This window comes from Cydia fagiglandana, chromosome 1, assembly GCF_963556715.1.
Source record: "Cydia fagiglandana chromosome 1, ilCydFagi1.1, whole genome shotgun sequence".
NCBI lineage: Eukaryota > Metazoa > Arthropoda > Insecta > Lepidoptera > Tortricidae > Cydia > Cydia fagiglandana.
In genome coordinates this window covers 4,236,038-4,263,601 of record NC_085932.1, presented here as the reverse complement: position 1 = coordinate 4,263,601, position 27,564 = coordinate 4,236,038, and the positions used below count along the sequence as shown (strand labels likewise).

The 27,564-nt window shown below is 37.8% G+C and overlaps 3 protein-coding genes across 3 annotated transcripts in view; 1 reads left to right on the top strand and 2 right to left on the bottom strand.

Moving 5' to 3' along the window:
* Positions 1 to 16: 16 nt before the first annotated feature.
* Positions 17 to 17,173, bottom strand: LOC134679812 (tetraspanin-13). The gene is made up of 7 exons (XM_063538716.1): positions 16,817 to 17,173; positions 15,540 to 15,710; positions 14,629 to 14,727; positions 13,920 to 14,045; positions 11,504 to 11,632; positions 5,588 to 6,008; positions 17 to 4,719 (listed from the first exon to the last, which is right to left on the bottom strand). Exons 1-6 carry the CDS (start codon positions 16,874 to 16,876, stop codon positions 5,910 to 5,912), a joined length of 684 nt encoding a protein of 227 aa, XP_063394786.1. The 5' UTR covers positions 16,877 to 17,173; the 3' UTR covers positions 17 to 4,719; positions 5,588 to 5,909.
* Positions 17,174 to 17,932: 759 nt separating this feature from the next.
* On the bottom strand, positions 17,933 to 19,699 carry LOC134678899 (transmembrane protein 177). Its single transcript, XM_063537682.1, has 4 exons — positions 19,406 to 19,699; positions 19,171 to 19,307; positions 18,784 to 18,875; positions 17,933 to 18,622 (listed from the first exon to the last, which is right to left on the bottom strand). The coding sequence occupies exons 1-4, from the start codon at positions 19,561 to 19,563 to the stop codon at positions 18,047 to 18,049; spliced, it is 963 nt and encodes a 320-aa protein (XP_063393752.1). The 5' UTR covers positions 19,564 to 19,699; the 3' UTR covers positions 17,933 to 18,046.
* Positions 19,700 to 19,863: 164 nt separating this feature from the next.
* LOC134671147 (uncharacterized) overlaps positions 19,864 to 27,564 on the top strand; it is a 48,634-nt gene continuing 40,933 nt past the window's right edge. Inside the window, exons 1-8 of the mRNA XM_063528919.1 lie at positions 19,864 to 20,673; positions 21,171 to 21,331; positions 21,787 to 21,906; positions 22,601 to 22,744; positions 23,030 to 23,102; positions 23,558 to 24,480; positions 24,829 to 25,020; positions 27,198 to 27,347. Coding sequence (XP_063384989.1) covers positions 20,019 to 20,673; positions 21,171 to 21,331; positions 21,787 to 21,906; positions 22,601 to 22,744; positions 23,030 to 23,102; positions 23,558 to 24,480; positions 24,829 to 25,020; positions 27,198 to 27,347 — 2,418 coding nt within the window. The 5' untranslated portion in view covers positions 19,864 to 20,018. The remainder of the gene's footprint in view (positions 20,674 to 21,170; positions 21,332 to 21,786; positions 21,907 to 22,600; positions 22,745 to 23,029; positions 23,103 to 23,557; positions 24,481 to 24,828; positions 25,021 to 27,197; positions 27,348 to 27,564) is intronic.

Below are 27,564 nucleotides of genomic sequence, written 5' to 3'. Positions count from 1 at the left end.
ATATTGAAACAAGTAGTAATGCTCAACACACTTTATTCCGAGAAGATACATGGAGCTGGAAGGGCACAACTCGAACGATACTCGACACACAGTAACAACTCTCGACGGTAGTATTATGAGCCAGCTTGGACCGAGCCTTATATTATGATAAATCCCTTAATTAGATTAAAAAAGGATAGTTAAACTGAAAACAGATGGGTAAACCTTGAAATTTGAAGATCATCTTTCGGCAATTCGGCATCTCTGTTACTTGAATTCAAGAGCGACAGTGAAACAGATAGACGATCTTCTAATTTCGATGCTGGTGGTAGCCATGCAGGCACAAGTCTTAACGGCTCGAATCTTCAAGGCTCGACTAAGCCGACTCACAAAACTACCCAGCAGTGGCAAAGCATTCATATGAACAGCCAATGAACTAAAGTTAGATAAACTATACCCCGCGTTTTTTTAGTTTTTTTTTTTTATTATTATGAATTGGCTTACTCATGGCCACAGACTAGCCGAGGCGTAGACGTGGCCTACGATGGAGCGAGCTCGCCCAGAAGGTGCCTGTTCACTCTTGATTTGAAGGTTGCCGGGTTATAAGAACACGGAAATGGTGTGTTTAGAAATTTTATAACCTCAAAAGTAACTTTTTTCCTCCAATATCATATCCGAGTAACTAGGTATGCACTGCACTGAATTATGGTGTCGTTTACATATTTTTATACCGCAATAGTAGATATCATAGGAACCCCAGCATTGCGGAAGAAAAAAGGCATAAGGGTGCCAGAAATTATGCAAAATTGAACCCTATTACTTTGAAATAAAGTGCAAAATCAGGTGGGAAATATATTCCCTCTGCCTTATAAAGGCACTTTTAGTTAATTAGCACTACTTTTGAGGTTACAAAAATTCTAATCTTTAAAAAACGGGGTATACATAATGACTAAACCGACTTGTAAGCTAGCCAAATGTCTTCAACCCAGCTCACTATTTCCCCCCTTTTTCTGTTTATTTGCAGTCAGTTGCATATTCATTCAAGGCGGTAGCCCACTGCGGCCCACCAAGAAGAAAAATACGAGTAGGACGAGAGTGGTGGAGGATAATTGCTCTACAGTAAATTAGTAGGCGCTAATGAGTGGTGACCGCCAGTGGTCTTACATTGTCTACACCAGCGGTGGGCAAACTTTCTTCATGAGGGGCCGAAACTTGAAGAAACTTCAGAGGAGGGCCAAATTTACAGCAAAAATGCATTTTTATTATATTGATGGCCATATTATACATTTTTCAAATGACCGGCGGCGGGCCAGATAAATCCTTTCGCGGGCCGGACGTGGCCCGCGGGCCTTACTTTGCCCACCACTGGTCTAGACACCTAGCTAGGCAGTGATTGGTGATCTTTTACATAAATATTGAACGCTTTACCACTGCGAGGTACAGCCAGCAACAGATAAATTCACGGATGATATTGGTGTGAAAATCTTTTATTCTGTTATACGATTAGCATGATCACGGTCTTTAATTGCTGATCCAGACTTTCGCTATGAACTGTCCGAGTGGTATGCCAGTCCGTAAATGAATAAACGCGGCCGTGTAGGTTACATCTATTGTTGGCTGTACACTTACTATACAAGTCCAAATGGCTAATATACACATTATAATTACTGATATACTTTTAATAAAAATAAAGCACTTAGAGTGTCTTCGCATCGAGGGTAAGGTTACCAGATACAAATTTAGAATTTCCTGACAAAATTCTTGATTTCCGAATATTTTTCCTGACATATTTTTGACGACGATGACGACGACGACGGGGGGGTGTAGGTCTAACCGTTAGCTATTAAACAAGATGTTTTACCGTACATTATTTTTAATCGCAGAGGCAGAGGATACTTCTTATTATATTGTTATCTTTACAAATGCAACATGCTTTCGATTTCTAAAACATCTATGTATGTATGCTTGAGTAAAGATTTGTTAATTAATAATTACGAAGTTATTGATAAGTTGAGTGGATTGGGTAATGAGATATCTCCATATTTTTTTTTACAATGTTTTTTGGATTTATTTAAGTAAATAAAAAGGTACTTTATAAAAAGGTCTATTAATTCAAAAAAATCCTGACATTTTCGTGTTCCGTCGCCATTCCTGACAAAACGCAAAAATTCCTGACATGTCAGGAAAATTCCTGTCATCTGGTAACCCTAATCGAGGGTATATCTTTTGTGAAGTAACCTCTAAATTGAGTTCAACTACTACTGCGTTAGATAATCTTAACTTCAACGGAATGAGGAATTAATGTCTTTCATCCGCGATAAAGTACTACCTACCTATAGTTAAAGCTCGGGTCTATTTCAACACTTGACAATTTTCGGGACCGATAAAAGAAATGATAATATTTAGATATTGTCTATGTCAAATCCGTATCCTATGTGAAATAGGAGCCTATTTCACCAACTTGACAATTTTATCTGACACTGACAATTCGCCATCATATTGTTGACAATTATTGCTGGATATCGTTGCTCCTTGATTTCCCCGAAATGTATAGTTGGTGAAACAAGACTGACCGTTGAAGAATTAAGCGTGAAATCTAAAACATACATTTATTAAATAGGTTTTATCAGCAATTTAAATTATAATAATAGAGACATCACAAAAAAAGTAGGTATGCTTGAATTGTACTTAATCATAACTTAGATTAAGTAGATGGTTCAACAATATTTGATTAAGTAATGATTAGTTAATGATATAATGATTTACGATAAAACATATACATATTTTAATATAATATATATCGACATGGTCATTCTTACTTTCAATAAAAAATTGCAACATAATAATCATCACTAGAAGTTACAAAGACTTAGATATCTAAAAAAACTCATTTGTACACTAGTAAAGGATGGAATTTACTAAAATGTTAAAATCATTGGTAGAAAATAAAGTAGGTATTAATCGTAAAACAGCGTATACAATTAAAGCTTGTTATTTTACACGGAAATCATAAGAAATGAAAATAAGTTTTAAACAGTAACGTTCATTCATCTGTGCATGCAGCACTTTGTGAGTAAAACTATGTCATTTTTTTCATTGGTTTTCTTTGAAAAGGAAGGTCAACACTCCCTCATCGACGGCCACCCAGCACTAAAAATATTTACTATTTTCGTGAATCATCTCTAGAGCTCGCATACTTTTGCCTTTGTATAGAAAGATCTATATTGGTAAGGACCAATAAGCAGCAAATGTGATGTAATTTTCAAGGCTTGCGCACTGTGGCCGTGTGATTTGTGTAAAAGAAAAAATAACATCCTGACTGTATAAAAACGTACCTACGCGTAAGTATCACTCATTTTGACATTCAATAAATACTGGAAGCAAAAGGATCCAGAAACACTACAAAATAATTAGACTACTGACTAGTACACAAATGTACAACTTACACATACTATTTGCTAGGAATCAACCATCGTATCTCTAAGGGCGCATTTTCATTGGACGACTAGGAATGGTTTCCGCTCACGTTTGTTTTGTTGGTTTGTAGGACAAAAGTTAGTATCTAAGGTCAAAACCAAACGCTGTTTTATTCAGTCACTAAACTAATCACAAAACCATTTCTGTCTGGTTTTAAGTTGTAAGAGACGGTAACAATTCAAGCATCTCAGGGTCAAAATGCTTTGATGACACAATTTTCCAATCTAAAGTAAAGTGATCCCGAAATGTACAGTGAATTGTCATTGGCAAATGACAATTGTCAATTTGGTGAAATAGGGACTCATATAACACTAGCTTGACAATTGTCGCTTGTTAAGTATCGACCCAGAAATGTTATTGGCAGGTACTTGTAATTGTAACTTGTACAGAAATATCAAATGTCAATAATTGTCATTTTAGCACTATCTTTGACGCGGGTACATGACCAATAGTAACCTTTTTCAACGGACAAGATCTATCAAATATCATAGAAGTGTTTTTGTCAGCATATCATTGAATGAATGACATAAAATTACGAACCTTCATTATGTGGCTTTTATTTTATTTTTTCTTCCTTTAGGGGATGATGCCAGTAGCTCCCGTTCGACCAATGAACCTGAGCCCTAAATTGTACGCAGAAAAGTCGTCCTGAGATCGTATGGCTTACAATTTATACAATAATAACATTACAATAGTTTGTATTCGTCGATACAGACACACAGCAAACGATCGGTTAAAATTAAGAACCACAACTAATTCGGGATGAAGTCGAGACAGTATTAATAAATATTGAGTTATTTAATTATTTATCTTGTCTGTCTATGTATCTATAGGACGCAGGATGAATAATCTAGAACATCTAGATGGCCATACCACCTTATGGTCACATGTATCTATTCTGTATGACTGACACAAACTTTGACACATAACCATAATAGGCATTGTTAATTCAGATATTTAATAAAACACATACACTTAATTCACCACACTGTAAAAGAAAGTGTCAGACATAGTCAATTTAAAAGCAATCAAGTTAATCTTTCATTCTAGTCCGTGCATAAAGGTATTTTTTAGAGATTGACAGATAAAATTATTCTGAAGTGTTACATGGATAGCAACAACAACATTATGGTTGGGTTTACAAATAAAGTGTTTTTGTCTAGTTTACATTCTGGCAAGACTTTTTACGTAGACATGGTTTGACCTATTTATATAGCCTAGGCTGAATAATGATAACGTCAGTCATAGAGAATTATTTTTTAGCTATGTATACATACTGGAGTCAGTTATGTAACGCTGCCATACATGACCCAAAAAATTTTTATTAAGCTATGAGCTTCATCACATCTGATATTTGAGTAATTCTAAGCATTTCTAGCCTGAAGTGGGGGGGAGGGTGGGGTACAAAGACGGCCGCCATCCGTCATCTTTAAAAAAAATCTACTCTGATCCTGGTGGGTACTAGGGCAAGTTTGGTATAATTTTCGTATAAACCAAAGACGTAGAATTCATTGCTGATATTTGTTTTTTCAATTTCATAGTAATTTTACAAGAAAAACGTAAAAAGGTGAAAAATTTGGTTGGAGATTTTTGCTACGCGGAGCCGAAACTACAAAAGATAGAAAGTTGAAATTTGCACACTAGATTACATTTATAAAGTGTACAAGAGATAAGAAGCGATTTTGAGAAATTCAACCCCTAAGGGGGTTAAAAAGGGGATGAAAGTTTGTATGGGGTTCAAGTTTTATTTTAAGCTAGGAATTTGAAACTTCGTAAAACGATATATTATTAAAATACAAGAAAACTAATTTCAGCGTTTTTGAAAATTCATCCCCTAAGGTGGTGAAAAAGGAGTTGAAAGTTTGTATGGATATCAAAAAAATTTTCGAACGCGGGACTTGAATCTTTGTATTTGGGGATATTATTAAAAGACAGGAAAAGTAATTTCAGCGTTTTGTAAAATTCATCCCCTAACAGGGTTAAAAAGGGGTTGAAAGTTTGAATCCATTACAAATCCGAGTAGACACACATTTCTTATTGGCTCCCAGGCTTGAAATGCTTAGAATTACTCAAGGAACATATGTGATGAAGCTCATAGCTTAATAAAAAATTTTTGGGTCAACTTTATAACTGCTTCCGCTATACAGTGCCCCGAGCCTAAAGTTACAATTTTATAGTGACAACATTCAAGCGACTGACACACAATCCACCATTGGCGCGAAGCTTAGGCCAAATATTGCCGGTTTAGACTTGTAAAATTGTAACTTATACGTTTATAACACTGGGCATAGGTGATAGAATAAGCAACTTAAAAAGTTACTTTTGAAATGACTGACTAACAAATGCGTCTTAATCCATTATGGCAAAATAAATAATCGCCCATCATTTCATTGACTATCTAAAACTAAAACCTGTGTATTCCTAAGTTGTGGAGGCTAAATTATCGGTTTTTCTCAGTATAAGTAGTTCTTCCTCGGGAAAATAGCGTGAGGTTCCTTGTAGTTCGGGTCAGGCTGGTTGCGGTAGCGGCGGGCGAGCCACACGGCGAAGAGCTGCAACCACACACACTTTACAATATTTGTACGAAGATTGTCGGCCCAGAGTCTCTCCGAAGTTCAATATGTTCGCTCTTAAGTGAGAACATTCGATTGATCTCAAAATGATGAATAAACTAGAGTCTAGAAAACCTACTTAAGTAATACTTACCGATAGTGATACTATCCGAGATTTATTGTACAAAAAGAGAAACATGTAAAACCGCCACAGCTTACTTGTTGTCAAACTTGCGATTTAAACGCGACCAATTCCTTCTATCGTTCTGTACTTGAAGAGACACGACAAGAGCAGCAACAGTTATTGGTTTCCTAGATTATAGTTTAGGTTAATCATCTTTGTAAGCTAATAATGTATGTAGCTATTTCGTGCAAGAAATCGATTCACCATTTATTCAAGAATCATGCAAGGGAAGATATTTAAACTTAGAGATTACCTCAGGCCAAAATTTTTTATATAAGTATCTCTTTTATAAGTCTGAGAAAACTTACCGCAGTGCAACGAAATTGGTATAAACAAACAAAAGTGCAAACTAAAACCACTTGCAAAGGTCAGTTTTCGATTATATCTAATTAGTATTTCAATCACGTTAGTCACATTGCGCTAAGCTGTAAATTACTAGTATCGCTTAAATGTTGTTCCAATAACATTTTAGGCATAATTGCATGCTAATGAAGTGATAGTGCGGTGCGTAAAGTGCTACATTAAAGTACATCGAGAGGCATGCAAATTAAACATTTAGGTAACAATGTAGGTAAAGTTAGTTTTATACTTATCAAGGAAGAGTATGCATACACGTGGCAAGAAGAAAAAAGCTTGTGATTCCCTGTTCGTTAATTCACAATTAATTAATTTGAAGTTTTACAATGGTCACATGGATATAGGAGCAACTTGTGTCAAGAGCCTATACACGCTTGTCTTGATCCAAGCCTGTGCAAAAGCTTGAATGCCATTTACACGTTTGCAAGTGCGTATTGTATTCCGGACAGGTTTTATTGTATTCCTTTGATTTGAGTTCCAAAACCGACACTGGCCTGGATCGGCTACAAGCTCTTGCAAACTCACGCAAGCCAAGCCAATCACCCCCTTTCACACGTGGCAAAATTTGAGCGCAAAGAATCAATCGGTGGTAAAAAAAAGATTAACGTTACCTAGAGCTTGTCAGCCTCAAATCCTACTGCTTTCAGCTGATTAGGTACTAACTATGCTAATATGCTTCGTAATCTTCGTTAAATACGTAATAAAAGCATAAGAAAGAACTCCACAGCAGTAAGCTAGACATTTGAAGACACTCTAAACGGTATAAATAATGAAGTGATCTCAACAAGCACGATCACTACACATTATTTATTTCAAAATTGTACCGCATTATGTGCTTGATTTAGACCCTCATGCTTCTTTATGGAGAGTTCTTTCTGATATTAAAATAACGAAGTATACAGACGGGCATGCCCTATCGGCTGAATTTTTATCCCAAGCAAGTATAGATATAAAATAAATTCAGAAGCTCGTGCTATAGCAGATCATTTATTGTTTGGACGAGAGCCAATGCGCAGAATATTTTAGACACTTCGTATACCTACCAGTTACCACACGTATAAACAAATATAGGCAAATTTGACAATTATATGCTTACATTTAACTATTAACCAATCCATGCATGTTAGTTCTCGCCTCCAAATAAATAAATGTATACTCCTGCTGCTGACTAACTAGTGTTATGTTATGAGTTAAGGCTCCGCTGAACCATGAGGGCTTTAACCAAAAAGGCTATAAGTAGTTATACTTTTTCGAAATACCTACAGGGCGAGCCCTAGCTCATAACACTAGGGGTCCATTTTTCGAACGCTACTGATCTAGTATTATAAGTATTTTCATCGCAAAAATCACCTCTACTTATACATAAACCTTAATACTATGACGATACTTTTTAAACAACATTGTTGCTTTGAACACGTGTCGAAGAAGGTAGCTGACCGCTCTGCATAAAAGAAACAAAGGCTTTTGTTTAACAGATTAAGGTTTAAACCCAAAAAATCTGTTTAGCCTGTGTTCCATTGTTATTTCTATTGTTATTTTGCATGCGTTGTCTAAGTTGTCTTGGCACACTTATAACAGAAGACTTGCAGTGTTCATAATATGGACCATAACTAATCCTCGTCTTTATATCCCAGATACGAGATAGGAATATAAAAACAGCTTATTCTAGTGTAGGTGCTACAAGTGCGGACATAAAGCATGCATAAGCAACACACAAACGCGTCAACCACCTCGAGTTAGCAAACGCCGTGAGTCCGTATCGGCGGATCATTCAGAGAAATGCACTGGGGTTAGCGCGGGGGTCCTTTTGATTACGGTATCTTACTGTCAACCACACACCCAGAAACTGGAAAGTAACATTTGTTAGTCACAAATGCATGCCCGTGGATAGTGTGTTAGCGAAACCTTTTACAATTTTACAGGGATCTCCAAACTCTTACCCATACATCATGCCCCTATTTCACCAACGTGACAGGTGCGACAATTCGACAAGTCTCATTGTTGCTGACGTCACAGGCATTCATGGGCTACGGTTATCTCTTACCATCGGGCGGGCCGTATTCCTGTTTGTCACCATCATTGTGTTATTATTTACTTATTAAAACTTTATTATATCGGCAAAAAACAGGTATTTCTCTTGCGATGTTTATGATGATAATGATGACAATTGTTACAAGATTTCAAAGAACTTTCGGTAATTCTTGACAGCAAATGAGTTCTGTGTCGGAATTTCGTGACAATTGTCGCATTTCTTGTGACAATTGTCATTAGCTTCGCAAAATAAGTACTTATTAACTGGCGATATAGTGGAGTTTTTTTTAATTAACATGTTAGTGGCAAACAACCACACCGCCCGTCTGATGGTAAGCGGTTAACGTAGCCTATGGAGGCCTGTGACGTCAGTAACAGTGATGTCGATAATTGTCGCACCTGTTACGTTGGTGAAATAGGGGCCAGGACATTAGTGACAGTAGCCAAGATGACAACCGTTTATGGACAGCTCATCGAAAAATAAAGCCTGGAAGGTTTTATTTCTTGTGCATGTTGCGGGGCATGTTTACATAAATTAGTACTTACCACTGAAAATCCGCTACATGGCGAAGGACAGATAAAACCTTCTCGGGCTTTATTTTGCGATAGGCTGTCGATAAACGGTTTACTAGGCATAATTAGTGGACTTATTTTAATACTTCTTTGACTTGAATCAGTGAGTAGTTTAGCGTAGTACGAACAATCGTAAAACAACAATATTTAGAATGAGTAATAAACACAAATAACACTTGGATGTAATAACATTTGTGAGATCCCTGTTCAAACAATAAAGAACGCCACCAAGAAGTATTAATAAATATATGCGTCTTGAAGATAAACTTGGTTATCAAACTGAAGACGCATCCAAAACTGCATTACTACGAGGCTGCGGGCTGGACGCAAACGGCGCGCGGCGCGGCGAGCGGCGAATTAAGGCCGTTCATACATTTGGTCGAGCGCAATGTACATATATAGCCCTGCCGGCCTAGCCAAGGTCACAATCGCTATCGCTTCGACAACGAAAAGCATTATGTCTCTCTATCACTCTTCCATATTAGCGCGACAGTGACAGTTGCGTTTCGATCGCTACGGAGCGTAAGCGATTGGCATTTTGGCTACGCGGCCTGATTTGCCGCTTGCCGCTCCGCGGCATAACAAACGCCTAATCGTTAATTATCGATTTTTAGGTGGCATTCTCTATTGCGTAAAGTATGTACATCTTGTCGCTAGCAAGCGTAAATTGAAATATTTAAAGTTATGCTGAAATATAATTGAAAGTGTTAGAAAAAACCTGAAAAAACAATCATATAGCTAAGTGAAAGTCTTGCGTGAGATGCACGCCAATAAACAAGACGATCGTCAAGTCAAGGTCGTATCATAAATCATAATCAGTTCAAAACATTGACAAATTGTTAATTTCGAATCGACCTAACAGTACTTAGGAATATGTAAACACGACTCAATTGAAAAGGCCTAATAGTAAGTGTTCAGGTAATTTTATGCAAGCTGTAGGTACAGTAGTTCATTTGTGTGGCAACTGTACCAGCCGACAATTTCGTGCACAGTAATTAATTAGGTTAAGAATCTTACATTTATATTAAAAGAACTTATGTTGCATTTCCTGTGCATCACATACCGCCATTATAACAAAACAAACTCGTTTCTCAATTAACACAAACAAAGGAAATAAAACTCTTTTGCATAATTCAATATTGAAATACTTCCGATTCATTCTTATAATCTATATCATTTACAAATACCTATACTTACATATTTTTTAACTTATTATGTAGTCGCTCAATTAAATACCTACAAAACTCTATGTGTACCTACCGACTTCTCGGCGATATAACTATCCATACCAACTTATAATAAGATTATAAGATGTACAAAAACAACAGAGGTCAATGACATGAAATAATATACCAAATAAATATTTATCGCGTATTTTTTCAGAGTAAAGATCAAAGAACAAATCAAAGTGACATGCTTTAGCACCAAGAAAAGTGTTACTATTTGTCATAGTAAATATTAGTGCAGATATATAAAATATAATTCAAAGTATAAGATACTAGTAGGCTATGGTACCTACATTTCCGCAAATAAGTCGTAGAGCAAAGCGAAGACACTCGAAAAAGATACGTGCAGTTAGAAAAAATATGACGTCAAGATATTTATTGCAATCTCCCTTGAAAAATGTTTCAAATGTCTATATAATTATGATAACATTGATAACTGCCAGAAGCACTTACGGCGTTGTTATTTTTAGTTAGTTTAAACAACAACATAGATAAGTTATCCGAGTTATCTCCCTACCCACACACATTCATGATTTATTTCAAATATATTTCATGCTCTAACCTAAATAATAGATACAATGTGTGTAAATTTATTCTAACGTAAACCCAGCGACAATTATAAGCCCCGCTAAGTTAGCAGAAGATTTAGCGAAATTTCGATATTCGATTACTGCGGTAGGCCCTCTGATATTTTTCTCTAATACAAGGAATACTTCAAAACTGATCCTTATACATGACGAGCGGAAAAAAGAAAACATCAGATAACTAGTATTTCGCCGGCAAACAAAAAATATAATTATCTTATCACTACTATAGGTACCATCCGAAATAATAAATTTCTTAAAAACATAATAATATTAAATCAGGCCTTGAATGTTATCGTCATCTGCCAAACCGAGCTTCATAAGAGCGTCACGATAGCAAATTGACGAATAATATCAAAGTAAATAATCAAATACAGCAAAACCCGTAAATGTTTCCGAATGGACCGCACCAAGTACGCAAAATTCTTAAACGGAATAAAAAGTATGAAAACAATTTGTAGGTACCAGTGTATAATGGCGTTACGCGGGAAATCGTGTTAAACATGATCGTATTAAGCGGGTTGTATTGTAATACAGTACCTCAGTGAAGCTGAAGAATAGCCCGATGCCTCCGCATAGCTTGAAGGCGTAGTCGATACGCTCCTTGAGTTTTTCCATGCAGGGGGCGCAGGCACAGTCTTTGTCCACTGAGTTTATGCAGCAAAGTTTCTGCAATACCAACAAATTATTCGTTATTTATTATTCGTTAAGTACAGATATCAACTTCGAACCCGAAACTGAAACGGCGGATGTGGCTGAAACAGCCGCCAAGCTGAAGTGGGACTAGGCGGGACACGTTTGCCGTATGCCGGATGACTTGTGGGCTAAAACAACAACCAATTGGGTCCCAAATCAAACCCGGGGTCGCGGCAAACCTCGACGGCGTTGGCGAGATGACCTCGACGCCTTTGACAGGAACTGGTGGGATACATGGAAAGGGAGGAGGGAGGCCTTTGCCCAGCAGTGGGACACTCTAGGCTCATATAAATAAATATAAAAACTGGGCAAGTGCGAGTCGGACTCGCGCACGAAGGGTTCCGTACCATAATGCAAAAAAAAAAAAATAGCAAAAAAAAAACGGTCACCCATCCAAGTACTGACCACTCCCGACGTTGCTTAACTTTGGTCAAAAATCACGTTTGTTGTATGGGAGCCCCATTTAAATCTTTATTTTATTCTGTTTTTAGTATTTGTTGTTATAGCGGCAACAGAAATACATCATCTGTGAAAATTTCAACTGTCTAGCTATCACGGTTCGTGAGATACAGCCTGGTGACAGACGGACGGACGGACGGACGGACGGACGGACGGACAGCGAAGTCTTAGTAATAGGGTCCCGTTTTACCCTTTGGGTACGGAACCCTAAAAAGTACAGATATCGATAGTGTAGAGATATAGGATAGCTAGGTCCGGTTCGGCGTTGGCTAAAGCTGGCGGGATACCACTGTGGACCGATCAAAGTGGCGTGCTCTTCTGTTGGAGGCCAAGACTCATTTTGGGTCATCGCACCAACCAAGTAAGTAAGGTCCGGTTCGGCCACGCTAAATTTGCACCAACTTGGCAGCGAAAGTGCATACATATCCCATACTTGAGTTAGGACCAGGCATGAAAACTTTGCGTGGTCAGATTCTAGTTTTGTGTTTTTTTTTATCTTCACTATCAAAGGTGAGTGCCTTTGCCATGAAGTGGCTTTTTAGCGATAAGAAATACTAAAAAGTACGGAATCCTCGGTGGGCGAGTCCGACTCGCACTTGTCCGGTTTTTTTGTTACGAAACCTGCCGAAACCGAAACTTTGGTCAGACACTAGTTACTACATAACATATTAATGTACCGTGTTTAACATAGTTGAGCCATCTTAATATATATTATATCATAACCTTATTACATGTAAATAAGGTCTAACCAGTCAGCTAAGTGTGTTGCTGTTAGAACTAATGTGAAATAATGCGATTATTTTAATGTGATTATGTGTCACTGCGTAAGCTATTAGAATTAGACATTTGTGGAGTGACGTAGTAAGAGAATCACTGTTATCAACATGGATGATTCTGGAAACTATACGAAAATGTACCTGTTAAGTATGGAAATATAACTACATACATTACATTTTGAAAGTACTACTTCTACCATAAAACATAACATGTTTGTGAAAAATTTGTACGTTTTTTTTTTTTTTCAAAATCTATTATGATAAAGTTTGATAAGATAAGTCTGCAATGATTTAGATAGCACACACAGTGCAATATAATTTATACGTCATAATTTCATAGAAGATTGACGTTTAAAATACCACTTGCACTGCATGCTACCAAAATCGTTGTAGACTTATCTTGGTCTAACTCTAGGAGTTACTTTTTCAGATGATTTTTAGGGTTCCGTACCCAAAGGGTAAAATGGGACCCTATTACTAAGACTTCGCTGTCCGTCCGTCCGTCTGTCACCAGGCTGTATCTCACGAACCGTGATAGCTAGACAGTTGAAATTTTCACAGATGATGTATTTCTGTTGCCGCTATAACAACAAATACTAAAAACAGAATAAAATAAAGATTTAAATGGGGCTCCCATACAACGAACGTGATTTTTTACCAAAGTTAAGCAACGTCGGGAGTGGTCAGTACTTGGATGGGTGACCGTTTTTTTTTTTTTGCTTTTTTTGTTTTGTTTTTTTTTGCATTATTGTACGGAACCCTTCGTGCGCGAGTCCGACTCGCACTTGTTTTAATTTTAATGTCCGCTAAATGTAAGGAAAACTTTACTGTACATTTAGGTACCTATTACTTTAGTATGAAGTAGTATTTATAGCTGGTCAAGCAAATCTTGTCAGTAAAAAAGGCGCGAAATTTAAATTTTCTATGGGACGATATCCCTTCCCGCCTACATTTTTCAAATTTGCCGCCTTTTTCTACTGACAAGATCTGCTTGACCAGCTATAACATGAATATTTTCCACTTACATTGACAGCATCACAGGTGGGGTAGTCAGATGTGGCATTGAGGGGGCGAATGTTAGTCTCGAACCCGCAGCACTGGAATTTCTCCTGCACCTGACTCTTCACTTCCGTGTTCACTTTGTTCCATCCCTGAAATTGTACATGTGAATAAATACTTGACAATAATATTGTTGAAATCTATCTAAACAGGATATGCTAAGTGCACTATGATTTAGACCAGGGCTCTCCAAACCCCGGCCCATCCGGCCCGCGGGAGCCACAGGCTCCAGGTGTTCAGCTTAGGGCAGCAGTAACAGAAGCGCAATATGACCCTCAGGTAAAAAACATTGGAGACCCCTGATTTAGACGTCACCAGATGTTTACCAACATCAGCTGCCTGTCTAAAAGTCATAATGTATTGTTTATCATATTATCACTAGTCATAATTCTGAAACCGTTAACTTTTCAGGATTTTCGTAAGGTATCCTATAGATAGAGTAGGTTAGGTTAGGTTTGTTTAATGGTTGTGAATGCATAAACGCATTTCCCCTGCGACAAAAAAAAAAAAGGTTTGTTTAATGGCAATCCTGAAAAGTTACGCGTTTCTGAGAAAAACTAATTATGAGTAACGAAAATGTGGACAAACAATACATGACTTAAAACTTTTTGGGAAACAATAGAAACCGAATTTATACAACATATTAGCTATCTCATAATGACTTTAGGTACTCACTTGCTTAGCCAACATCTCCTGTTGGTCCGAGTTCACGGCAAGACAGGCGCAGGCCACTGAGAATTGCACCAGGAACAACAGGAAAAGAATCACCATGTACTGATTAAGTGGTTAAGGAAATTGTCCACCAAGTTTCCTACAAAATACAAGATTGTTTCCTACCAAGTGGTAGGAAACAATCCAATTTTAACATTGTTCAAACTTGTGGCCATCTTACTTATACTAGGTCGTCTAGCATGAGTGTAGCGTTCTCGTGGGTGACTCGATACATCTTGCGCGATTTCAAGTATGGTGAATGCAACTCATGCTAGACCACCTTAGGGGTCATCCATTAATTACGTCACACGTTTAGGGGGAGGGAGGGGGTCAAGAAAATGTGACATATTGTGACATGGGGGAGGGGGGAGACACAAACTTTGTGACGTCACTTTAACTTCATCAGTAACCGAAAATTTATTTAAATTATTTTATTCGCTGTACATTTAAATAACAAGATAATCGTTTTTATTCGTTTAATTTTCTTTCCTAAGCAGTTTTGGGTTATAAAATTACTAATATTTATATCGTCAAAAATATTTTGATAAAATATTAATAGTACTTAGGTACTTACTTAATTCGATTTGGCGATTTCGTAGAAAAAATGTGACGTCACACTAGGGGGGAGGGGTTTGCCAAATGTGACCAAGTGTGACAAGGGGGGGGGAGGGGTCAAAAAACCTAGAAATTGGTGTGACGTAGTTAATGGATGACCCCTTATACCTATTAAAAGAATGTGAACTAAGAACATATATATCTCATCATTAGGCCTTGTGCATCTTTACGGATGATCTGAGCAGCATCTATGACTTATATTATCTAGCGACAGTGGCTTGCTCGTGGCTATCACTATGAAACATATTGCCAAAGGATACAAAGAACAGCATAACTTGGTGGTGCTTGACGGCTCCAGCCATGCCCAGCAACGAGATCAAGATGAGCAGGACGCCGCATGCCAGGATACCCCCTAAGATGGGCAGGTTGGTATTCACCAGGGACGAGGTCTGCCCGTACACCGCTACAGATATCAATATTGAAGCCACAACCTGGAAATGTCTTACATATAATCATGTGCAAAGATCATTTTTCTAGGTATCTGATTATTATGTTTAAGCGCTCTTTCTTTAATATGGACACATTTAAAATGTTTAGTCATATATAGCGAGGTTGGTGTATGGCCAGCAGTCCAATGTCAATCTTTTAATGGGACAAAAAATTTAATTCACATTTAGGGTAGAGTACTCCAATATGACCTACATACATGTTCACTTTTCTATTACTATCAACTTTTGAAAAAAACACCTTGTCTAGTGAAATAACAAGTGGCCTTGCATTCCTGGAATGTAGTGAATAGCTTTAAAGTACATCTGCATAGGGACTAAAAACCGGGCAAGTGCGAGTCGGACTCGGCTCAGTCGGAGCAAAAAAAAACGGAAAAAAATGCAAAAAGAAAACGGTCACCCATTCAAGTACTGACCACGCCCGACGTTGCTTAACTTTGGTCAAAAATCACGTTTGCTGTATGGGAGCCCCGCTTATTCTGTTTTTAGTATTTGTTGTTATAGCAGCAACAGAAATACATCATCTGTGAAAATTTCAACTGTCTAGCTATCACGGTTCGTGAGATACAGCCTGGTGACAGACAGACAGACAGACGGACGGACGGACGGACGGACAGCAAAGTCTTAGTAATAGGGTCCAGGATTGTTTACCCCTTGGGTACGGAACCCTAAAAATGCAAGTGATGTAACCATTGTGATTTAAATATTTTAAAATATGTCTCATGAAAGTTTAATTTCACACTTCACATTACATCTGCATACCCAAACATAATTAAGGCCTCCTCATAAACCTTTCACACAAGATTCAACTATATTACTTGTTTAATTGAATAGTTTATAATATAAACTTTATATTAATTAGGACTTCTTGCAACAATAATACTGTAAAATACTGCTTGGAAAATACTGAAATAATTATTATTACTTAAGAGAGAGATTGTAGGTATAGCCTAAATTTCGAGCATTGCTCAAATCAGATTACACTTTACATAATAGAATTTAGAGGCCAGAGAAATGCACACACGTGTGAAGGGTATAATTTGTGCAATCTTTTGTTCGAATGTAAGGTCAAAAACTGTTCGATATCTTACCACATAGAGAATGTTAAGCGCGATCAGCGCGTTTTTAGAGCAGGTGAATCCTCCGCACATCTTGATTATTTATATATTCCTTCTTAGAATGATAACAATTTATGTGGCAGAATCAGAAACAGGAACAGCTATTATCTACACTCGAAAATACATGTCTCATGCATGAGACAAATAAATGTAGGATGAAATATACACAACTATCATAAACAAGGTCCAAACTGATCAGATTTTTATAATCAAGAGCACTGAATTAAGTGAAAACGTTATGTACGCATAAACAATAATATATTTAAATAACGCGTTATATTTTCGCAATAGTTTTACGTTTATCGTTCAACTCCGATTGTAATGAACTGTCAGTCAAGTGTCAAGCAAAGCAGCAAGCACAGACATTTTTTTAAATAGATATGTTGCCATACATATTATTATTATATATAAATGTCAGTAATATTTAAGGCGGTATCACACTCATATGTACAGCTTGGCAAAAAGAGTAGAAATTAAAAAGTGGCAACACTGTAGTGTCGTCCCGTTTACTTATATAAATTAGTTTGAAAGGGACGACACTACAGTGTTGCCACTTTTTAATTTCTACTCTTTTTTGCCAAGCTGTATATGCTACGTTTACATGCGTAGATGCGTAGCAAGTCTCTCCAAGCCAACGCATTTATGCGTAACAGGGACCAAGCGATATAGCTATATTATTCCACCGCATAAGTGCGTCCCTGGTTTGCCGAGACTTGCCACGCCTGTAAACGCAAGAGCAGTGCAGAGGGCATGGAGCCATGGAGCTAAAAATAGTATAGAAAAACAAGAGATGGACAGCCATATTTGAGAGAATATGTCTAATATGTGCTTGATATAGCTTCAATTCAATTTATCTATTTGTAATTTCACAACATGCCTACTTGTGGTGGCTTTTCCACTTTCATTTGCGATTTCATGCGCCAATATTTGTATATAAAATGAAAGTCTCAGCACTGACCAAACATCAATACCTAGGCAAACAACTTACCAAATATATCGCAATTCAAAATTCACAGCCTTTCAGATGGGTCAGATGGAAATAGGTACTCTAGTAAAAATAAGGGAATAAATAATTAAGAACATCATAAGAATGTTAGTAATCTACCTAATTATTTTATTAATAAAAATTTTCTAATCCGGCCTAGATTATATTTCTTAGAATAGTGAAGTAGTGGATTGTACAGGACATCTTTGGTTTTATTCTTACACATCTTTTCCAGCTGTATCATCTTGAGTCTCAAGTTTTTTTAACTCATTCTCAAAATATAACTTCCTATGCACCAACGCCAACCGCGGTTGTCTTAGGAAGAAGTTTTCGTTTCCAAGTTTACTGTATTTCTTCTCTCCTTCTGCTCCCATCAGTTCTCTCAATGCTTGATTTCTCTTGAGTATCTTATCATAGAAGATGACTCCTGCCTCAACATATTCAGGGCCTAATGCACACAATGATTTGTCTACCTCAGTTTCATAATAAACTTCTGATACATCTTTCATAAGGAAGTAGGTGCCCAGACCAAATAATCCTACTATTGAATAAAGAGTTCCACGCATCGCTGCTGGCCCAGAGTACAAGTTTAATTTCCTATTTAGATATGTGGTTAAGTTATATACAAAAAATATGCAAATAAAAGGAAATGTGGCTTCATATTGAACCTTATTGTTATGTGTCATAAGAATCTCTCTGCAAATAGCGAACTGTTGAACTCTCTCTGGAAGGATCAGGGAGTCTGCCAATTTCTGGCCAGCCTCTGATGTCCAATCTACTTTCTTCTGGTTAACCTGCAAATAAAAAGGTTTAAGTTTCTGTTCTTTCCTTTCCACTAATTTATGTTATGTGGAAAAAGGATGCAAACACTTAGGCATAAGTCTCCTAGAAAGCAATATTAGGCAAATTATCTACAGCTCTTCCCACAGTTATGATTTATTTTTCTTTCCCTTACTTTAATATCAGCATTTTCTAGGTCAGCAACTGACTTGTATGTAAAATTAATAGGTATCCCCACTGCCACACCATATTTTGAACTGCTGCTGCCTGAAACCAAAATCAGTAATACTGTAACTTATTTTACTAATTAATAATATCATCATGCTGCAAGTCTTAATATTTTTGGTGTAAAACCATACATATAGATATTTTTACTATCATATAATGACACTCGCCTAAAGGACCAATTTAGATATGAAATTAGCCTATCAAAGTTTACATTTGTTGTTATCACCTTCAGTCCTTTAACACTCAGGTAGTCCAATAACAAATATTTCGGTACATGGCGGGAAGAAGTTGATAACTCGAGATATAAAAGTGAAGAAATTAGAACTTAATTTACCTGCATGAAACAAATCAAATCCAAACACTGTAAAGGGTGAGACAAGTTTCCGATGTACATCAGCCAAGTTGAGGATATCCAGGCATGTTTTATATCTTTCCGTAAGTTCTCTTGGCAAAGGGTCCGGTTTACCATCTCTGGATATAAAATCACAAAGTTATGCATTGTTGGTTAACAACTAATATGATTACTTGTATGAAACGTATGCTTGTATCTCAATAGTGGCAAAACTTACGTGTAATTGTGAACGAACTCTTTGTATTTATCTAGGAAAAAGGTATGAGGCAAAAACTTCGCTGCAGTTAATGCAAGACCACTGCCGGTTACAAGAGCAAAGGAAACCGACCGTCCCTGATCGGTAAGAAACCAACTTATCGGCTTTCGTGAAACCATTGTAAGAAGCTAGTTAATGTATATTTATAGATATGTTGTTCTGCTTCGATTTAATACACAGGCAGCTTCATTTCACAGTCAATATAAAACTTTTGTGATAAATCCATAGGTTAGGTTGGATTGGATAACCGATAAGCTCTAGTTGTCATTTCCAGTGTTTCCAGTACGTTCAGTAACTAGTATAAATCACACTAGTGTTGTGATACTCATTTACTCAAGAGTGGGGCCTTGGGACGATGTATACAAGGCTTAATAGGATAACAATTTTTCTTTATCTGTTCAAATTTTGACATATTTGACAATGGTTTGACATTTGTCATAAATACAAAATGGTCAATAAACAACGCGAACGCGCGTTTTGTAAAGCCGCTGTTTAAACAACGTTAACCTCATTTTTGGTTAATTATAATGATTATGACTTGAAGTCGGAATACAGTATATTAAAAACTACAAAAATGATTAGAGTCACACACCAACTGGACTATTTACGGCTAGCCGAGCTCGACAATGGTTGGGTGGAAGCTATCTACTTTTCAGAGTTCCTCGAGTTTGGAGAATTTCCTGAGCAATATGCACTCATTCTGGAGAATGTGGAAATTCGGTCAGTTTTTCGTAAAATTATGTCAGCCGTGGACGAATGGCTCAGGGATTCTAGCAGTGAAGAAGAGAAGTCATGGGCCTTGTTATCACGTGAAGTGAACCCTCGGAAGTTGCTAGCATTTTTAGCATATTATATTGATAATGGGAGTAAGAATATTATGTCTCACGAACACCGGAACACTGCTCTGCTGGCTGCGCGTGTGTACTTCAAGATGTTGTCTATCCCAGGTTACAAAGCCTATCACATATATCATTCCCAGCTGTTTGCACAGTCCTTAGGATGCCTTGGTTACCCGAAAATAATTTGTGAGAATGAAGACAACTATTTCAACTTGAAGCAATTGACCAGGGAGGTGAATTCCGTGATTAAATCACTTTCATCATTTGTAAAAGCTCTAAGAGCGGTGATTGACGCCCTGCATTTGACCCCAACTGACATGAATTTTGAAGATATTCTTAGTAACCTGGTGGAGTTCACTGGTGGTGCTATTGTTAACAAACTTGATATAGGTAAATATGATTATCATAATGAACAAGGCTATATTCAGGGCTGTCTTAAACTATTTTGGGGCCTCTGGGGGTGCCCAGGGGGGCACATAGGAATTTGGGGCCCTTTAAGAAAGTAAAGAAAGCAAATTAAACTATCACTTTTCTACTATGATCTTCAGTTTATTATGGGTGATCTACTATTATAAATATACTATTACTGTCTGTTCTGTCCCCTGAGGATGGGGACCCTGGTCACGGGCCCCGTGTGCCGTCATGGTAAAGACGGTACTGGCTATATTATAATTTCATACCACATTGACATTGCTTAAAAATCTAAAATTATTGCAGAACTACTTGCATCATACTTCTAATTGGTTTTATCTGCATGTTTTTTTGGATGTGGACTATTTTATATATATTTCACTTAATTTGTTGTGTAATAATAAGTCAGCTCATGTTTGCCATGTAGTAATTGTTGTATTACAGTACATTTATTAATATTCTCTCATTGATTTCAGACAAAATAGAACTAGCCAACATTTCTCAAGTAATTTATGAGATGATAGATATACTCTTGTGTGACTCTGATGGGGATCCTAAACCTGAGGCCATTCAGCTGTTGTTTAAATGTCTGCTGCCAAAACTAGTAGCTGCCTCCGTTGACAACAAAAGTGCCACTGTAAGTTTACGTTCATGTCATTCATACTTGTTACTTACTTACAGGCTATAATTAAGTTCTTATACTTACCCAAGTGGGCACTAGTTTAGTTCATTTTCAGACCACATTATTATGTGATAACATATGGATAACATGTGTATTTTATGTGAAATGACTTAAAAAGACACTTTATAAGCACTATGGATAAGTGAACATTTTTTAAACAGACTTATAAACATTCAAAATTAAACAAAACACACTTTACAAAATACACAGTTCATGTAGTGAGTTAAAAACTATCTTGCATACATGATCACAAATAAAAGTGTATGTATCCTTTGCTAAAAAATATTGCCTTGTAGAAAATTGCTGCATTGTCATATTTTATTTTTGCTATCAATTACTGCAGCAATTAAATTTTACTAAATATATTACAGGGCTAAGTATTATATAAGTTATCATCTTTTTATTTTCAGAACTTAGTCAGAGCATCATATGTGACTTACTCGGGTTTGATACTGACCAAGTATGGGAACTCAGCACTCTCTGCATTCATCACTCTTCTACAACACCTCTGCTATACCTGTGATGGTTTGGTGAGTTATTTCTGTGAGATATGTAGGCAAGAATTTAATTGTATTTTTTATTATTTTTGTTATGAGTTATGATAATAATCAAATGATAAAACTATTATAACTATATAATATTTTAAACTTTCGCGTTTTGAATACATATTAACTCACATTATAGACGGGTCTAACGCGAATTATATTCAATTACCTTGATATACCGACGTTTCGACACAGTCATCACATCACATCAGTCAGCCGCGACCACGACCAGTGAAACCTGTGTCGAAACGTTGGTAAATCAAGGTAATTGAATATAATTCGCGTTAGACCCGTCTATAATGTGAGTTAATATTATAACTATATTAATCATTTGACTGCCAAAGACTTCAACTGACATGAAGCCTGGCTACAGCCCAATATCAACCCACGTGCATACTTGGTCTCCCATTTACCAACATTTATCTCATACTGAAACTACGAAAATGACTTCAAATATTACAAAAACGCGAAAATATCATCTTCAATTACCTTAGCCTTTTACAATCTTGAACATAAAATCAAATTCACATCTTTTCTTTTCTAGTTATTGCTGTCACTTTGATGTAGTTGGTTCCATGTAATAGTAGAGTTCTAATCTTGACAAAAAAGGATAGATAAAAATGAAACTATAAAAAGTTCTGAACCTTGTAAATTATTTTGGTCATATTTGTCATTTTAGGAGCGCGCAGAAGTTCGGTCAGCCCGCGTGTCGCTAGTGATTGGTTTGATGAGTATTCTACCACAGAAGTCATACCGCTTCATCGTCCGCTGGATCCTCAAGTTGTCCAACACGGCCAAAGTGTCGCATCGGCATATTGCACTGGTATGACTATCCTTACTTGATATCTTTGTTGTCTGAGAAATACTTTTTCTTAACGTTTTTTTTAAACTATTGTGATATGCGCCTAAAATTTGAGGTAGAGATAAACTATTTTACACTGCGCGTCTCTCCCCAGAGCATCTCACGACTAACAGGCAACGCACACAAGCAAGGTCTTTGTTTGCATCTTCAGATATGAGAGAATTTTAAATCTGTATCTCAACCTTAACACCAAGTCACTGTTATAAATTTGACACTTTTAATCATACCTGTAATGTTTACTTTTAGGAATTGATTGGGCAGTTGTTAAACAACGATCCAGAAGAATCCGCCGCACCTCCGCCTCCGACAGAGCCACCAGGTGAATGAACTGACAGATAAAATAATTCTGTAGTACAAAATATTGTATGCGCTTTGACAGTTGAAGTGGATGGCGTTGCGCCATTTAATAAATAAAAAACTAACGCTTCAAAAGGCAGATGATTTTGGTGGCGGTATTATTCCTTCCAAATTTTTGAGACTATCAGTTTTGATCTGTTGTATTTGTTTAATTTCGATATACAGTAAGATTATGTCAAATCTAGTATTTAATAAATATTAGTAGTATTGGAATCTGTCCTCGAGTGAAGTCTCGGTAGCTTAGTTGGCAGAGCGATGGGCTAGTGATCCAAAGTCGCGAGTTCGAGCCTCGCTTGAGAGTAACTCGAGACAGTGAATTTTTCCACTATTAATTTATTTCTAAGTTAGTATTGAAAAGCGGACATTAATTCAACTACTCTAACCAACTTTAATTTGTATTCATGTTTAATGCGTTAGCAGCTGTATCATCGGAAAATCAAGAATCTGTCGACCAATCATCAAACCAGCCAGAAAACGCTGACACTACAGCCGCTCCATCTAATCAAGAAGTATCAGATAACCAAAACATAACAACAATGAAAATTCAGAATACCTCCACACCTTTGCCAAACTGTTACGTTGTTTTATCAAGATCTCCTGGCATTGAAAATGCAACAAAAACAGTTCCCTATGATAACCTCACTCCAGGACCATCTGGTACTGAAAATACAGCACCGACTGATGACCCAATGACAGGTGATCCCACTCCTGGAATATCTGGTACTAAAAATACAGCACCAACTGATGACCCAATGACAGGTGATCCCACACCTGGAACATCTGGTACTAAAAATACAGCACCGACTGATGACCCAATGACAGGTGATCCCACACCTGGAACATCTGGTACTCAAAATACTGTACAAATAAGCCCAGTACCAGGTCCATCGGGTCTTCAAATCAATGACTCTCAAAGTACTGACTCAATAGGACCAGAGATTTTTGACTCCGGGATACAAGATCCTACGACAGGCCTTGACACCGAGTGTGATGATTACATTATGTCTTTACTTAACAACGAGAACCTGCCAGATTTGCCCGGGCCTATAGAGCTTGGTGATATAGATCTCCAATTTGCTATGTTTAACGAACTTAACAATCAAATTAATGAAGCAAATCAGGTTGAAGCTACGCCTGTCAAGGATGTGACTGTGGAACTGGCTACGACAGACAAAGAGGTGGTATTAGTTGAACCGGCCACGCCTGTCAAAGAGGATCCACCGATTGAAGCTACGCCGCAAAAGAAGAAGGGCAAGAGTAAGAAAGGTCGAGCGAGTGCGGCGGAAGCTCCGCCGCCGGAACCCGTGCCGATAGATGATGAGAGCAGCCAAGAACATAATGTAAGTATAACTGAAAATGTTTCTTACAGTTAGAAGTTTCCTTGCAATCTACTGCTTACATTGCATTTAATAGTCGTAAGGATAGTTGAATTTAAACTGTCGTGAGTCATACGCTAATATTAAATTAATTTTACGGCTTTACTGGCATATTTCGGAGATTGAAGTGCTGATTGCACGCGGCGTATATACCACATGATCACTAACAGCGAACGGTGCTTTTATAAGAAAGCGGTGAATCTATTTTGAGCTTTATTTCAAATTGAAAGGACTCAATTTTGCGGTTAAGGCTAATTTATCACTCGTCTATCGAAGATAGAGCTCAAATACCATATTTTTATGTTTTTGCAGCCCGACATAATAGCCGAGGGCGACATCGCAGGCCTGCTTCGCCAGCGCCCGCACACCGTACCCCACGCGGAGCTATTGCGAGCCGTGTATGACCGCGTCAACGACGTCTCAAGTACGCTGCGAACGCGCGCGCTTGCGTTGCTCAGTGACTGTCTTGCGAGCCCTCGCCCGCCGCTACGAGAAGCGGTTTCAGTAAGTATTTGTTTAACCAAGCATCCACTAGGTGCCGCTATTACTTGCGATAGCTGCATCGCGCTAACTTTTTTTGCGATATATGAAATACACTTAACCATACTCGATTAAGGGTCGGTTGCACCAAATTGATCATCGCTAAAGAGTTCGCTAAATGCTATTGTATGGTAAGTTTCATAGTAAACCGCCGCGGTGCGCCGGGTGAAGTTGATCAGTATGTCAAGTGCGAATGGTGCAACTGGCGCTAAATGTGATTCTATTCTATAGTTCGTTTTTTTAGCATTAAAAAGAACTTGAAAGAAGGTAAGCGATCTTAACATGTCTTTTAATATAAAACGCTTTTTAAAAATCAATAACTATTACTTATGAAAGCAGAAGAATATAAATGATCGTATTAGATTCATAATTGTTACATATTTGCCGTAACTTATTTTTAAATTGTAACGTAGATACGTTACGTAACCTAGGTTACATTTATAAAATTAAATTAGATTAATAAATAACTTATAACACTTTAATATTATTTTCTCCAATATGCTCGGAAATGTTCACCTTACTGTAGCAAAAATAGTACGGGAAGTTCTTCGTTAATGTCAAACTCTAACTAAAAAACATCAAACTATCGCTGTCCTGTTCTAGCGGACGGGAAGTAAAAAAACACTACAGTAATAACTTATTACTGTAGTGTTTTTTACTTTTTAATAATAAAAAACGCAAACAGCCAATTATTATTGCCGTGAGCCGCTTCTACACGACCCGATCAGCTATCATTTCACGTGTATGATCGTGCGAATACTGCTTAATAAAATCAAAGATTATTTTTATATTTTTTTTAAATCTCATCCGTGTTCATAAAGCTTACATAGTTTGTCAAAGGACTTTCTCATTTCAAACATAGACAAAGAGAATCATACTATCTTTGTCTTACACTAGTACTAGCACCCAAAAGAAAAGGATGGGTGTAGTTTTCCTGGTTCTTACTGACTGAAAAGTTGGTTTGACAAACTATATTGCGCAATTATATTGAATGAACGAATATTGAATGGTACTGAATGGCAGAATAAGTTTGTGCCTTTAACTTTTAAAAATTAACTAAAGAGGGAAATTGTTTTTGACATTTTGGATGTGAAGGTTTGATTTGAGTGATGCTTGATGCTTAAATAATAATTATTTTAGCTTATTTCCTCGCATGTTTGGAGAAAAGCACTATATATGCCTCGGCAGGAACAGCAATTCGTGGATTCGTCTTCTTTGTCGGACTCCGCTTCGCGTCGTCCGACAAAATCGAAACTCATCCACGAATTGCCCTTTCCCGGCCTCTGCAATAATGTACTATTATACAAAACTGTTCCTTCTAATTGCGACTCACTGTACTTCGTGCAACACTCTTTTGTCCGAAGTAAACCGGCTAGCGCCGTCCCCGTCCCGCGGACCCTCTCCGCGCGGGCCCGCGCGCCAGTCGAGCAGGGCAGGACAGATCTAGCTTTCGTCGCCGGCGCACGCTCGCTTGCCTTCGCGCAGCGACGTCTGTCGTGCCCGGCGAGAATTAATTTGTTCGATTGCATTCCGTTCGTGCACTCATTTAGTGCAAATGGAATCATTTTTTAGTGTTTAAAATCCCCTTTGGGGAGCCTAGTTACGGCTAAGACCGTAGCCGAAGCAGACCAGTCCGGCAGTTCCTGAGCGGCCCCAGCTGACGTCCCTCAGCTCGTCCGTCTCCCAACCCGCAGTGGCTCCGGCAGCTTCAGGGGAGTACTTGCGTGGTGGAACAGTCCTCGGAGCAAAATCAGTACCGGCCTAGAACCCTACCCTACGACTTATTCGTGTGCTTGCGGCGGAGAATAAATTAGTTACTTTTCTTTACTCTTTGTTTAATTTTATTCTGTACCCGTAGCAAAATGTGTTTTTCAATTAAAAGACAAATCAAGACTGTTTACGTACAACGGGTTGCACTCCGGGAGTGCCGACAGAAGTGAAAACTCAATGACTAGTCCAAAATGTTGTTTAAAATTCGAATAGAAATTGTAAAGTTACCTTGCAGACCTCGCATCTAAATATATTTGGTCATGATATTTTGAGTTTTATTAGTTCTAGAGTTCCTATCGCTCAGGATTCAATGTACCCCCTTGACGGAAATATATCATTTTGATCCCAAACTACTATTGTTTACTATACAGGAGTTGAACGGATCAGGTGCGGTGTCGCGGCTCATGGTGGTGGCGGCGCGCTGCGTGAGCGACGAGCGCGCCGCCGTGCGCAAGGCGGCCGTGGCGCTCGTGCACCGGGAACTCGTCGATGGACCGCCGCCGCAGCCCAACGACCTTGGGGTATGTTATTACAAAACATATCTTACGCAGTTTCTATAAGGGACCTTTAGATACATATGTACCGTCAGCAGCAGAAGTTGCTAAGCGGGCGAGATGTTCAAAATTACCTTGACACGCTCTTATTCGCTTAACAATAAAGTCACGTCAAGATCATTTTGAACACCTCGCCCGCTTAGCAACTTCTGCTGCTGACTGTACGTACCTGTGACTGGCACCT